Consider the following 13,647-nt stretch of genomic DNA (forward strand, 5'->3'; position numbering starts at 1 on the left):
TGTAGGCAAGGCCTTAATTACTTCGCCAAGCTCCTCGTAGGTTATCTCAGAATCAAGAGAAGGTTTTTGCTCAGTCGTCAGTTTAGGGAGTTCTAATGGTTCCCCAAAGTTTCTAATATCCTCATCAGTAGATGAAGACATGGTGCTATAGAGATCAAGAGAGAATTCTTTAAAAGCATTATTAATATCAATGGCCAAGGTAAATATTTCACCACCAGCAGAATTCACTGAGGGAATGGTAGAAAAAGACTCTCTCTGTTTTATATATCTAGCCAAAAGCTTCCCTGCTTTGTCCCCCGACTTAAAATGTGACTGTCTTGCCCTGAAAAGCCAAAACTCCACCTTCCGTGACAAAACTGGATTATATCTGTATTTCAGTCGGTTCAATTCTCTGAGGCCATTAGAGGACATTCGGCACTTTTAATATTCCCTTCCAATTCCATGAGTTCTTGTGTTTTGGATTTTTTTTGTGTATGAGGCATACTGTATGATCCGGCCCCTAAGAACTGCCTTAAGTGCCTCCCAAGCCACGCCCACAGAGGATACTGAGGACCAGTTGGTCTCCATATAAACATTGATTACAGCCTTTAGCATTTGTTGAAATTCAGGATTTTGCAAAAGGTATACATTAAAGCACCAACTGTATTTCTTTTTCTCTGTATGTGGCAACTCCTCTAAACACACCAGGGTGTGATCTGAGACTAAAGTGTTTCTAATTGAGCAATAAACAACAGATGAAATGAGGGACTTAGATGTGTAAAAAAAAAAAAAAAAAAAACTTTTCTAGAATAAATCTTATGGACTGATGAAAATAAATTTATAGTCACTACCAGATGGGTTCAAAAGTCTATACATCCTGTGAAGCAACAGTGTTGCTCTAGAGGGCTTGCACACTTTTGCTTCACTATGATCAAGGACAGAGTCCATCAATAGATTAAAGTTTCCTCCCAATATTATATAATGGGGGTGCCAGCTGTTTGCAACATCCCTTCAAGATCTATAAAAAAGCCCTGATCATCAGCATTAGGTGCATAGATATTAGTCAAAATCAACGTTTGCCCCTGAATTCTGCTGAAACAATGATGACTCTTCCTAATTGATCTTTAATCTGTTTGAGACATTTTAATTGTAGATGTTTACTTATCAATGTACTTATCCCATATTTTCCAGCTTCCCGCAGGGAAAGATGCGTTTCTTGAAGAAACACTATCATGTTATTTATTTTCTTAAACATAAGAAACCTTCCCTCATTTTATGGGGTGCCCCAACCCATTCACATCAAATCAAAAATCAAATCAAATCACTTTTGTCACACAACCATATACACAAGTGCAATAGTGTGTGAAATTCTTGGGTGCAGTTCCGAGCAACATAGCAGTCGTGACAGTGATGCGACGCATACCAGTTTACAATAAACTTCAGATTTACACGACACAATTTAAAATCTAATATACACATAATTACAACACAACATACAAATAATAACATACAATGTACATTATACAATACACACAATATAGAATATACATTATACAATAAAAAATAGTGTGTATATATAAAATGTACATTAGGTTGTATTGTACTGTATTGACATACAGGCTGTCGGTTGATAGTCAGTTGCCAGTGTGTTGTTAAAAGAGATAATTATGACAGTCCAGTGTGAGATAATAAGATTAATAAAGTGCAGTGCTGATGTATATTGATCGTTAGAGATCAAGAGTTCAAAAGCTGTCAAAGTCGGCTGGTGCGGGTCCTGATGCTGCGATGGTAGCAGTGAGAGCAGCCCATGGCTCGGCTTCACATTCCACGTGGAGAGAGAGAATACACTCATTAACATTTGACATATTAGAAAAAATAGATTGTGTCAAAAACAATATTATAAAGACTTCATTCCAACATTAGTGTAACAATCAAACCCCAAACCTCCCCCTGAACCAAACAAACAGAAAAAAGAAAAACGTCCGCATTAACCCCGCGTGCGACACCGCCAACCGCCGTCCATGCCTCTAAACTCAAACAGTCCATGTATGCCTACGAGAGTCCCCGCGACAACTTTGCCATTGGATTGCTCAAATCCGGTGCTTCTATACAGATTTTGTAAGACAGAATTACACAGCAAAAATAGTCTATAAAACAAACTCCAGCCAATATGCGGAATAAACACCAAAAAATGTGTAGATTCATCCACATAACTGTCCCAAAAAAATAAAATAAAAAAAAATAATTATATATACATACACAACAGTTAGTTCTGGTCCTCGAATCTGATTGGACGAGAGACGTTCCATGAGCACTGATGGTCTCACACCATCAGCACTCCGATGCTTCACTGTATGTTTCACTCCGCTTGTGTTTGTGCTGTTCTAAACTAAAGTGTAAGAGCAGTGCATATGTGTTAAGAGCTACTCTTTTTAAATGTGTTTTTGTTTTTTTGTTTTTTTTTAAATATGTTAGCCAGCAGGTGGTGGCAAAAGATCATTTTTGTGTGTAATATGAGCCAGTTAGGTGACCTGAAGTGAATCTGCGTCAGCCAGTGTTTACATACAACAGTGCTCCGTGATCGCTCCTATTACTACTACACTTCTAAAGCTAGGAAATGGCTTTATATGGCTTTAAACGAACAACTTCAGCATTACGGCTCATCACAGCTGAGAGATGCAACAGACTGATTAATTACAGAACTCAAGGCGCTTACCTCTTACCAGAGATTTTTCACATTGGAGAGACATTCTTTTTAAAATGGAGGACATTGCGGTTTCTATAGTGAATGACTCCTGCGCACCGGCTACCGCGAAATAGGGAAAAATACCCCCGCTTGGACGGCTACTTTTCCACTGAGAAAGCTGATCTTCAGAAAGCTGACAGCATCTCTGCTTGGGTGTGGCAACAGGTGATCGTACACACTCCGTCTCCCTCTCACTCTTTCTCATTTCTGAAGTGACATTTTTGAATTACTAATGAAGGCTTGGACGCATCATTTGGTTTGAACCAGCAATGGCAGATTCTGATCCGTCACGTAAGAAAGTAGTTCCATGCACAAATACGTTTTTTATGACTGTACTCAGTTTTTCCTAATTTTTAAAAATGTACTTGTTCATTGTATTGTATATAAGCAATATCACATTCGCAATCATGCTGTATGGCCCTAAATCAGCACTGCTGTGATTACCTACAGCACTTGACCTGCGGCCAAATCACAGCAGTGCTGATGTAGGGCCATATCGCACTCTTGCTTGTGTGATATTGCTTTTATATATACATATATATATAATTATTTAAAGTTAAGTTTTTCGGGCAGTCAAACGAATGTTCAGTAAGCCGGCCCATTTGGCCGATAAATTAGTGCAACAAAAGACCCAATCACTCCAGTGTCCTGCAAGAGATGGTCCACAAAACAAACTCCATGCCACAGGAGGCATACGCACCAAAAACATGCAGATTTATCCACAAGCTGTCCCGAAGAATTTATATTACACAAAACAAACTCCATCTGCTGGGCGGAACCAGCACAAAAAGAAACAAAGGAGGTGCCCAGTTTCCTTGGGCAGTCGAGTGTATTTTCAGTGAGACAGGCCCACTAAACGGCAACATGATAAACACCAAATGGCTTACTTTTTATGAAGGACAGTGCTTGCTGTGGGCATGTAAATTCTCTACGGCCATTCTTGGTATCTATTCTCAGTTTGGCTGGGAACATCAGAGCACGGTTGCTAGGGAGGGTAGAGTCACATGGGGTAACCTCGTGGTCGCTATAATGTGGTTTGTTCTTGGTGGGGCGTGTGGTGTTGAGCGCGGATGCCGCGGTGGATGGCGTGTAGCCTCCACACGCGCTATGTCTCCGTGGCAACGCACTCAATAAGCCGCGTGATAAGATGTGCGGGTTGATGGTCTCAGACGCGGAGGCAACTGGGATTCATCCTCCGCCACCCAGATTGAGGTGAATCACTACGCGACCACGAGGACTTAAAAGCGCACTGGGAATTGGGCATTCCAAATTGGGTGAAAGGGGAAAAAGAAAAAAAAAAGAAAGCTTTCCTTTACTCCTCGCCTCGTGTAACACGAGATCTTTATTGGATGATCTCAGAAATTTGGCCAGAATTGATCGGGGCCTGTCTCCCTCCGTGGATCTCCAATCCGGGCCCTGTGAGCTCGCTCAATTTCCAGCTTATGGCCTGTTGTGTCAAGAGCTCATCTAGGAATTTCACCATATCTCTGCCTTCATGTTCAGGAATTCCAACAATTCGGACGTTGTTTCATTGTTTTAAGATTCTCCAAATCCTCCAGTTTTTCCCAAACGTGCTGCAAGTCTGTTCTGGTCGCTAGTGGGTTAGCAGCTAATTGCCTCTCCGATGACTCCAGATAATCGATCCATTTCTCGACGTCCATCAATCTTGTAACCAAATCCATGGAAGTAATTGATCAACGTATTACATCCAGATCCTCCAAGTCTGCGTCGACTTTTGCCAGAATTGCAGACATGCTCGCCAGTTGCCACTGAATTTCTCCCGCTGCACCGTCCAAATTGAGTCCCTAGTATCAGCTTGAGCACGTGTCTTAATATCTCCAGAGCCTGAGGATTTTGAATTCTTTGACATTGTCTTCATAAAACAGTTAAGAATCAGGGTGTATCAAATCTCACTGGTTTATGACATAAGTATTAAAAACTAGCAAAGTGTGCAGAGCTCGCTGTTCACACGTCCAACCCTCGCATGGCGTCCACATAAGTGTCTTTTAATGTCTCCAGAGCCGAGGATTTTTAATTCTTTGACATTGTCTTCCTAGAACAGTTATGGAACAGGGTGTATCAAATCTCACCGATTTGACAATAATAGTGTTAAAAATAGCGAAGTGCGCAGAGCTCGCCGCTCACACATCCGAACCTCGCATTGCGTCACGTGACTCAAAGTTATATATTTCTTAAATATCTTGTCAAGTTTTTTCTCTGTCTGTTTGGCCACCTTTTGTGTATAGCAAATTTCTACTGATTAGGAATTGTAATAAGAAAAAATGCAAAGTTGGTTGTCGTTTTGTTTCTTTGCTTATTCTTTCTACTCTGCAGCTTTTGTTGGAAGCCACAGTTAAGGGAATACCTCCGAAAGTGCTTGGTTCTGCAGCCTATCAAGTGGCAAACATGGATGTGTTGAATGTAAGTTCTGTATTTACCTCTTACAGTTAACTCAGTCACCTAGAGATTTGAGTTTACACTGTTATCACTACTGCAAAGGCAAGTCATAGGATCAGTAGCCTTGGTAAATCTGGTTTATAATTGACTGTTTTCACTGATGTTGACAGAGTATGCTTAATCCTTATAATTTAAAAATGCCAAAGTATCCTGAATTTGTAAATAATAAGATTTTCCAAATCTTTTCCAGGGTACACCAGCACTTTTTCTAATACTGCTTTTCTACAACAGTAGCCAGCTCTCATCATTTCTTGAAGACGAGAGGTGAGCATAAAGACTGTTTTCACACTCTGTTTTACTTGCTGTATTATCTTAACCAAAACTTCAGTGAAGATTTGTGTACTGGATAGGTCTGCCTTTAAATGTCATAAGGTTATGGGTTTGTTCAAATTATGAGCAATCCCATAACCTTAAGTCTGAGTGTTTTTTTGTGTTATGGACATAAATGATGCATCAAATTATTATTTTTTTTTTTTCGTCATTAAAATAGTTTGATTGCTGTGGTGGGGCAACTTTTGATTTGTTTTTATTTGGTAGATTTTTCACAAGCCTGGAAATCCTTGTAAGTTGTGGGTTTTGTGGACCGACATCCCCCCTGGCTTTTGGAGAAGCTGTTTTAGGAGCAATTAGTGGGAGTGTGGAGGCTGTTAAGAACAAGAAGCAGCTCTGGAGAATGTGGAGTATGGTGGTTACCCCTCTGACTGACACCATCACTCAGGTACAAAACTCAAATCCTCCTCTGTGCTATAGAAAGTACTTGGTCAGTACTGACCGTTTCATCTCATACTGAGAAATAATTGTTCCGACACAGACCAATGAAGTGAATCAAGGAGATGCTTTGGAGCACAATTTCAGCGCCATTCACAGTGCCTTGATGTTCCCAGTCATTCACCTGTTGCCTAGTTCAGCCCTACCTCAAGTAAATTCCCAATTTATTCTGTGACATATTATGTAAATATTTCATTAAATTCATGTTGTTGTTTAACTTAATTTCCTTAGACAACCCAAAAGACCATGATCAGTATGTGGTCCAAGCTTTATAAGGCTTTTGCCCGCTGCTCGGCTTTGGTAGCCACCGCAGAGGAGAATGTGTGCTGTGAAGAGCTGTGTGCCAAGATCTCTGCCTCTCTTTATGGTGATGCTCTGAAAGTATGGGAGTTTCAACTGTTTGATTAACATTTTGAAAATGTATAAACTTATGCACATAATTGGTGCATTGTGTTTATTCTGTTTGTCACATCCTTGTTTTTTTTGTTTTTGTTTTTTATATATATATATAGAGTCTCTCTATGTTAGATGCAATAGCTAATGTCTTGCTGATCATCACAGAGAGTATGGACTTCTCTCCTTACACCCCACAGTTCCAGCAGAAGATGAAATGTAAGGCAAATCACATTTGAGTTGTCAAAGGCTGCAAAATTTTTACAATTGCACCGTCACCATGTATTCATTTGTTAATCCATAGCTCCTCACACACCCTTGAGTTGGGTACGGAAAAGAAACAAAGCCCTGGGGAATTTCTCGACCTTCCATGCTCTCCTGATGCAGACTCTCGAAGCATTTCTTGCTTTGGACCTATCAGAAACATCTGCAGAGCCCACTAGTGGGCTTTGCTTGACGTTGATCTCTATTTTGTCAATTCTTTTTACTAACATCACACTGCCCACATTCATACAAGAAGTGCTCTCAACCATCACCAAACCACTCGCATGTTTTTTTGAACAATTCTCCAGGTGTGTAGAACTTTCTCATTCTTCATAAATTGAACATCTCTTTTGTTTTTTGTGTAACACTGTATGTGTCTTTTGATTAAAAGTTTTGATGAACAGTCAAATCACAGTGCAGCACTACTAGGAGCCAAGGTAAGAATGTACTCCGACATGATGATGTTACCTTTCCAAATTAACATCTTTATACACACGTAAGTAGACTTTTGACAGATTGTTACATTTATTCTGTAGTTAGAGAAACTGGCTGCAGACCTGCTTGGCTGTCTTCAGACACACTCAACTCTGTATGACGATGAGCTGCTTGCTGTGTTGTCGCCCTTGCTTTGTGTGCTTTTCCCACACAAGAGCAAGCAAATTCGCACTGTGGTCACTCAGTTTTGGAATGCCACGTTTGGAAATGTGCTCACATTGATTTACCCTGAGGCTCTAAGGTATGTTTTTAAAGCAGTGGATTTTTAATCTGTAGCATGTAGAGAGCAGTTTTTGGGCTTCCATGAATCAAGTATACCAGTATACCATTTTTGTATTTTGGTATGTGGTCATTTTTTTTGCAGGAGAAATTAGAAAAAAAAAATTATTTCTTCCCAGGGCTGTTTTAAATCAGGCTAAGGAGAAGACTCCATTGATATTACCTGGATTTAAAGCTGTTGATACCCCAGATGATTGCAGTGAACCGTATTTGGTATGTTCAATATTTCTTTTAATGTAAATTCTTTAATTTTCTGTTATGATTCCCTATTGTCTTTTTCTTGTCTCTTACTAAAAGATGTTCTCTGGTCAGAGTGAGAGTTCTCAGCTGGACCCTCAGGTCAGTGGTGTAAAGGTGACCTCTGTGGGAAAGAGGAATTCTCTTTTGTCTAGGGCAGAAAATCTGAAAGAAAGAAGCTCTGTAACTAAGCCTGTGTCTGTAAGTGTCATTACCTAACAAATCTGTACTGTATATCTGAATCTGTATTTAAATTTTACTGGTGGAGCTTAAAACCTGGAGTAATGCTTCAATCACCTCTCTAGGTGAAACTGGATTTTGGATCCCCCAAGCCTTTGAGGTGTGAAGCTATTGAGGAGGAGGCATCAGTGGATTTTGTTTTTATTCCACCTGAAACAAAGGAGAGAGTGCTGACTGAGCACCAGAAAGAGGTCAAAAGGACTAAAAGGTAAGTCTGATTAACAAAATACACCAAAATGTTGAGAAACCATGAATTTTAAAAGGTTTAATTCTACCTTGCATTTTATTTATGTAAGGGCTGCCATTCCTGCTTTGTACAATAATCTGGATGCCTCCCTTGACACCGCAGACTTTACACAATACTCTCCAAGTCAGGAGGAATCCATGTACGTTTTGGCCTCATTACTTTTTTTCCTTTATCCAAACATTTTTACCAGTATTAGTTTTTTCATCAACATTCAATTCTTTTTAGGGAAAAATTTATAACAGATGAAAAAGATCTACTTACGGAAGAAGATAAGGTTCAGCTGAAGGTATAACTTTTTTATTTATATATTACAATTCTGGCACTGTTGAAATAATTTTGTGGAGGAGCTGCACTGCTTTATGTTAGCTGCATTAATTGCTTCTAATGCTGTTCGCCCCCCTCCCCAAGGAGGTTGCCACAATTGAGGATCCAACCGCAGACGTTAAAGTATCCCAAGATGCCACCAGATCAGACCTAGAAACACCAGAGAAAGCTAAGATGCAATCGCTATCTAGAGATGTCTCAGTGGATGATGTGAGTGGTCATGAGAAAAGTGGATTAGAGGAGACCAGCCCTAATGTTTCAAGTTCATCTGATATGATAACAGGTACACCTCCTCAACCCAACAGCAGGCGTCAGTCTTTTATAACTTTAGAGAAATATGTTGAGGGGAAGCCATCTAGTCCCGCCGGTGTTACGTTTACTGGTCCATTCACTCGGAAATCAAATAGACTGGATTCTTCAAAGGCATTGCTGACCAGTCCTAATTCCTCTTTGGCCTCAGAAACTCAGATTATGAAGGAGGACTCTCAAAAGATTAGCAGTGCTGAGCTATCCTCTCAAAATGAGGAAGAACGCATAGAGGCAAAAGATGACATTAAGTCAACAAATAGTCATCCTTGTAAAGGCACAGATGAGGAAGAGAATGACATGGTCCCAGATACCCAGACCCAAGTATCTAATGAGAAAGAAATGTTGGATATTAAGAACAGTCCTGTGTTCAAAGCCAATGTGGAGGACACAAGTTCCAAGGAATCTGAAAAAGCCTCTCTTGAGGGAGATTCACAGACTCTTCCTGATTCTCAAACTGATATTAACTCTAGTCAAGAACCAAGAAGGTCAGGCAGACGTCGAAGTCGACCTCTTCGCCCAGGAGAGGATCCAGTGGCGAGGGAGCTGAAGAGCCAATCGCCAGAGAAAAATCAGGTTGCAGAGCTGAAAAATGCACAGAAGCCCACATTAGCTCCTACTGCATCAACAAATAGCACTTTGCCTGGAAGAAGCAGAAAAAGTAAGATTCTTGAGGAGAGTAAAGCTGAAGGTGACCAGCTAAAGAATAAAGGGGTAAAAGGAGAGCTTAGCCAAACTGATTCACAGATTTCCTCTGCAGAGTCTTCTAAGGCACTTTCACAGAGAATAGGTATGTGTGGGAATAAAGAAACTGAGTCTTCTCATGAGAGGTCTCCTGTAACTCGATCTGATAGCCAGTCTAAAGAGAGACTGTCACCTCTTAATGAGCCTGAGAGTCTGTCACCAGGTAGACCTATGAGGAAGACTAGAATGAGCAGTGCCAATCTTGAGGGATTTAAAGAAAAGAAAGAGGCAGATGAAAACACCCAGAATGATTCTCAAAATGCAGCATCCGCTTCGAGAAAGAGAATTTCACATCCACCGGTTTCCGATATAGAGGCTCATAGCCAACAAATTGGCAGGTTACGAAGAACAAGGAGATCTGCCCCACCGGAAGTAGTAGAGATGACCATTTCACAGACCAAAGATAAGTCAGCAACTTATGAACAAAAAGGGCAAGAATTGAGCGAGAGAGACTCCCAAACACTAACAATGGTAAAGAGCAGATCTTTAAGAAGGAAAAACACAGAGGAAGATATAAGCACTAGTGGAGATGCCACTTCAACTTTTTCCATGAATCCTGAGCATTCGCAGACCGAGGACTTAAGTGAGACACCAGATTCCTCTGAAGGACAGGGTAGATACAGAACTCGAAGATCGTCTAAAGTTTTGCTGGCCCCTTCTGACAAAACAGAGTCTGAAAACTCTGATAGCAGGGACAATGGACCAAGGCCTAAAAAGAGGCCACGGAATCAACAAACCACTGACATGCTCAAAGTTCCTGAGATGGTTCTGGATAAGGATGATGTTAATGCTCGTTCTGACGTTTCAGTGGAGATCTCTACGTCACAGAATGGGCCTGATCCTGAAACTAGTTTGGATATTTCAGTCAGTGACACCAAAGAACTTGAACAAAAAGATGAGGAAGAGGTCCCTGCAACTGAGAATGTAGTACAAGAACAGAGTCAAACTGACACCGAATTAAGAATGGAAATGGATGCAGATAAAAAGGATATGGCCTGTACATCTATCAGTCAGAAAGCTGAGGGTGAAGAAACAAAGTCGGCTTTACAGAACAGCTCATTGGTAACTGAAGATTTAAAGGTGAAAACAGAAGTTTTGCATAAATGCCCACATACCAGAGGGCAGGGCCGTGGACGTAGACGATCAAGAAACTGTAACTGCTTTAAAAATCGCGGCCTGTACTCGCAGGACATTGACTCACAGGATCTGAACAATGAACAGGTTCCACTTGATATTAATGGCCTGACATCCCAATCGGAGCAGTCCAGTCCTACATCTTTACCAGAGGGAGACAAATGCACTGCAGATGCAGGTGTTATCCCAGATGCTGACATACCTAATCAAGTCCCATCTGAGGTTTTGTCTTCTGAAAGCCCTATTACAAAGCTTGGTGATATTGTTTCTCAGTTGTCTCATGCAGAGGAAAGATCAAACCTAAATTTATCAAAACCAACGGATAACTCGATCAAAGAGCTTGTTGAAGTCCAGGAAGTAAAGATGGACCAGTTTGAGGATTTAGGGTGTGGAGGCAGTCAAAAGGACATAGAGGGAGAGGATAGTTCAGAAAACGCATCAGTAAGTCAGGAACCACTTCAGAGTTCAACACCTCAAGACACATCTCCAAGCAAAGGTCATCCAGTGGAAGATGCACCTACATGTCAAGAGCAGCTGGAGTCTGCCCATGTCCAGCAAGAGGATGCAGTTTTGCCTGCAGATAAGGAAAGTGAAGGCCTTATGGTTCCAGAGAAAAAGGAGCTCATATTGTCAGAAAACTCAAATAAAGCACAGACGCTTGACAAATATGCTCCACTTGTTGAGAAAGATTGTGAAGACACCCAGATATACAACCAAGATCTTCTTGCTGATGTACAAGAAATTGCCTCTGATTCTCTTAAAGAGTCATCTGTGCCTTCACAGAGTAGTACCTCTGAAGTCTGCTTAGATTCTCCACACAAACCTAAACCTTTAGACGCTATCAGTGGTGAGCTGGAGCCTGGCCAGAGCCCGAGTAGAAGTAGAACTCGTGTATGGTCGCCATCTGCCTCTCCATCCACCAGCATTCTAAAGAAGGGACAGAAGAGAACGTGTGATGAGGGTACTCCCTCTCCTCTTTTTAAGGTATTTGACAAGGTGGTTTTAACATTAACTAAATATTAATTGAAACAAATATAAAATAAGCATAGCCTTTAAATGTATGTTTTTATAATAATTTTCTTGATGAAAACTGAGCAAATTTTGTAAGTTGAATTCAATTTATATTTAACCAGTTGACCATCTTGAGTATGAATGAATTAAATGAGTAGAAACAGCTACATATCACTTTGTTTTGCAGTCTCGTCGAGTGTCCTTTGCAACTCCAATTTACCATCAAGAATTAGCTGATGACATTGATCGACGTAGTCCTGTTGTTCGCACCAGCTCACCTAGGTCAAAAGTCTTGAGTGGACAGTCAAAGGTGTGATATATGTACTATGAAATTATTATTATATATACACTGGCGGCCAAATGTTTGGAATAATGTAGAGATTTTACTGTTTCAGAAGGAAATTGGTACTTTATTTCACCAAAGTGGCGTTCAACTGATCACAAAGTACAGTCAGGACATTACTGATGTAAAAAACAGCACCATCACTATTTGAAAAAAGTCATTTATGATAAAATCTAGACAGGCCCCATTTTCAGCAGCCATTACTTCAACACCTTATCCTTGAATAATCATGCTGAATTGCTAATTTGGTACTAGAAAATAATTTGCCATTATATTAAACAAATTTGTTTCGTTAAATGAAGCTTAACATTGTTTTGTTTTTGAGTTGCTACAGTATGCAGTAGACTGGCATATCTTAAGGTCAATATTAGGTCAAAAATGTTAAAGAAACCGCTTTCTCCTGAAACTCATCAGTCAATCATTGTTTTGAGGAATGAAGGCTGTACAATACTTGAAATTGCCAAAAAACTGAAGATTTCATACAAAGGTGTACACTACAGTCTTCAAAGACAAAGGACAACTGGCTCTAACAAGGACAGAAAGAGATGTGGAAGGCCAGATGTACAACTAAACAAGAGGATAAGTACATCAGAGTCTCTAGTTTGAGAAATATACACCTCACATGTCCTCAGCTGACAGCTTCATTGAATTCTACATACTCAACACCAGTTTCATGTACAACAGTAAAGAGAAGGCTCAGGGGTGCAGGCCTTATGGGAAGAATTGAAAGGAAAAAGCCTCTTTTGAAACAGAAAAACAAAAAGAAAAAGTTAGAGTGGGCAAAGAAACACAGACATTGAAAAACAGATAATTAGAAAAGTGTTATGGATCTTAACCCCATTGAGCTTTTGTGGGATCAGCTAGACTGTAAGGTGTGTGAGAAGCGTCCAACAAGACAGCCACATCTATGGCAAGTGCTGCAGGAAGCATGGGGTGAAATGAAAGCTGAGTATCTGGACAAACTGACAGTTAGAATGTCAAGGATCTGCAAAGCTGTCATTGCTGCACGTGGAGGATTTTTTGATGAGAACTCAAGTAGTTTAAGAAGTTCTGAATTTTTTTTAAATAGTAATTTTTCACGTTATTAATGTCCTGACTATACATTGTGATCAGTTGAATGCCACTTTGGTGAATAAAAGTACCAATTTCTTTCCATAAGAGCAAAATCTGTACATTATTCCAAACTTTTGGAATGTGTGTGTGTGTGTGTGTGTGTGTAGCTGTGCACAAAATGTTCAAATCATTGCCTTCTAATTTCATTGCAGTATATCACTACACCTACGAAAGGCTGTTCAATCCTTAGCCCACGTAACCTCCGTAGCCCTGGATTCAAAAGTTCTAAAAAATGCCTGGTTAGTATTTTAAGTGTTTTCAATTTCTGAAACTGTTTGTTTTCAGGGACGCAGCAATAAAATTTTTCCTCTCCCAATCCAATTCCGATACCTTATCTCTCTTTATCTCCCGATCTGATACCAGAATTATTATAGAATATCTGTACCTCACTGTGTGAAACTGATTGCGAGTACTCTATTGTATGTAAAGAAACAAACTTCTAAATCCACTATACACATTATTTGTTTGCAGGATTTTTCTTTTTCTGTTTGGATCGCTGAATGTTTACCCATAGGCTCAAATTGGCGATAACATTCTTTGCTATCAAAAGCTATAATCTGCACTAGT

General features: G+C 40.1%; 1 protein-coding gene across 8 annotated transcripts in view; it reads left to right on the forward strand.

Annotated features, from left to right (window-relative positions):
• Window positions 1-13,647, forward strand: part of LOC127448303 (telomere-associated protein RIF1-like) — a 30,559-nt gene that overhangs the window by 7,291 nt on the left and 9,621 nt on the right. For 3 of the 8 annotated variants that reach the window (XM_051710731.1, XM_051710734.1, XM_051710738.1), the window contains exons 16-32: window positions 5,060-5,146; window positions 5,373-5,446; window positions 5,720-5,900; window positions 5,994-6,101; window positions 6,182-6,331; window positions 6,463-6,562; window positions 6,648-6,915; window positions 6,999-7,044; window positions 7,144-7,343; window positions 7,501-7,594; window positions 7,679-7,819; window positions 7,924-8,066; window positions 8,155-8,244; window positions 8,331-8,391; window positions 8,514-11,597; window positions 11,812-11,934; window positions 13,233-13,319. In XM_051710731.1, coding sequence (XP_051566691.1) covers window positions 5,060-5,146; window positions 5,373-5,446; window positions 5,720-5,900; window positions 5,994-6,101; window positions 6,182-6,331; window positions 6,463-6,562; window positions 6,648-6,915; window positions 6,999-7,044; window positions 7,144-7,343; window positions 7,501-7,594; window positions 7,679-7,819; window positions 7,924-8,066; window positions 8,155-8,244; window positions 8,331-8,391; window positions 8,514-11,597; window positions 11,812-11,934; window positions 13,233-13,319 — 5,037 coding nt within the window. The remainder of the gene's footprint in view (window positions 1-5,059; window positions 5,147-5,372; window positions 5,447-5,719; window positions 5,901-5,993; window positions 6,102-6,181; window positions 6,332-6,462; window positions 6,563-6,647; window positions 6,916-6,998; window positions 7,045-7,143; window positions 7,344-7,500; window positions 7,595-7,678; window positions 7,820-7,923; window positions 8,067-8,154; window positions 8,245-8,330; window positions 8,392-8,513; window positions 11,598-11,811; window positions 11,935-13,232; window positions 13,320-13,647) is intronic. The other 5 variants (XM_051710732.1, XM_051710735.1, XM_051710733.1 and 2 more) reach the window with 5 other exon arrangements.

Source organism: Myxocyprinus asiaticus, chromosome 11 (assembly GCF_019703515.2).
Source record: "Myxocyprinus asiaticus isolate MX2 ecotype Aquarium Trade chromosome 11, UBuf_Myxa_2, whole genome shotgun sequence".
NCBI classification, from domain to species: Eukaryota; Metazoa; Chordata; class Actinopteri; order Cypriniformes; family Catostomidae; genus Myxocyprinus; species Myxocyprinus asiaticus.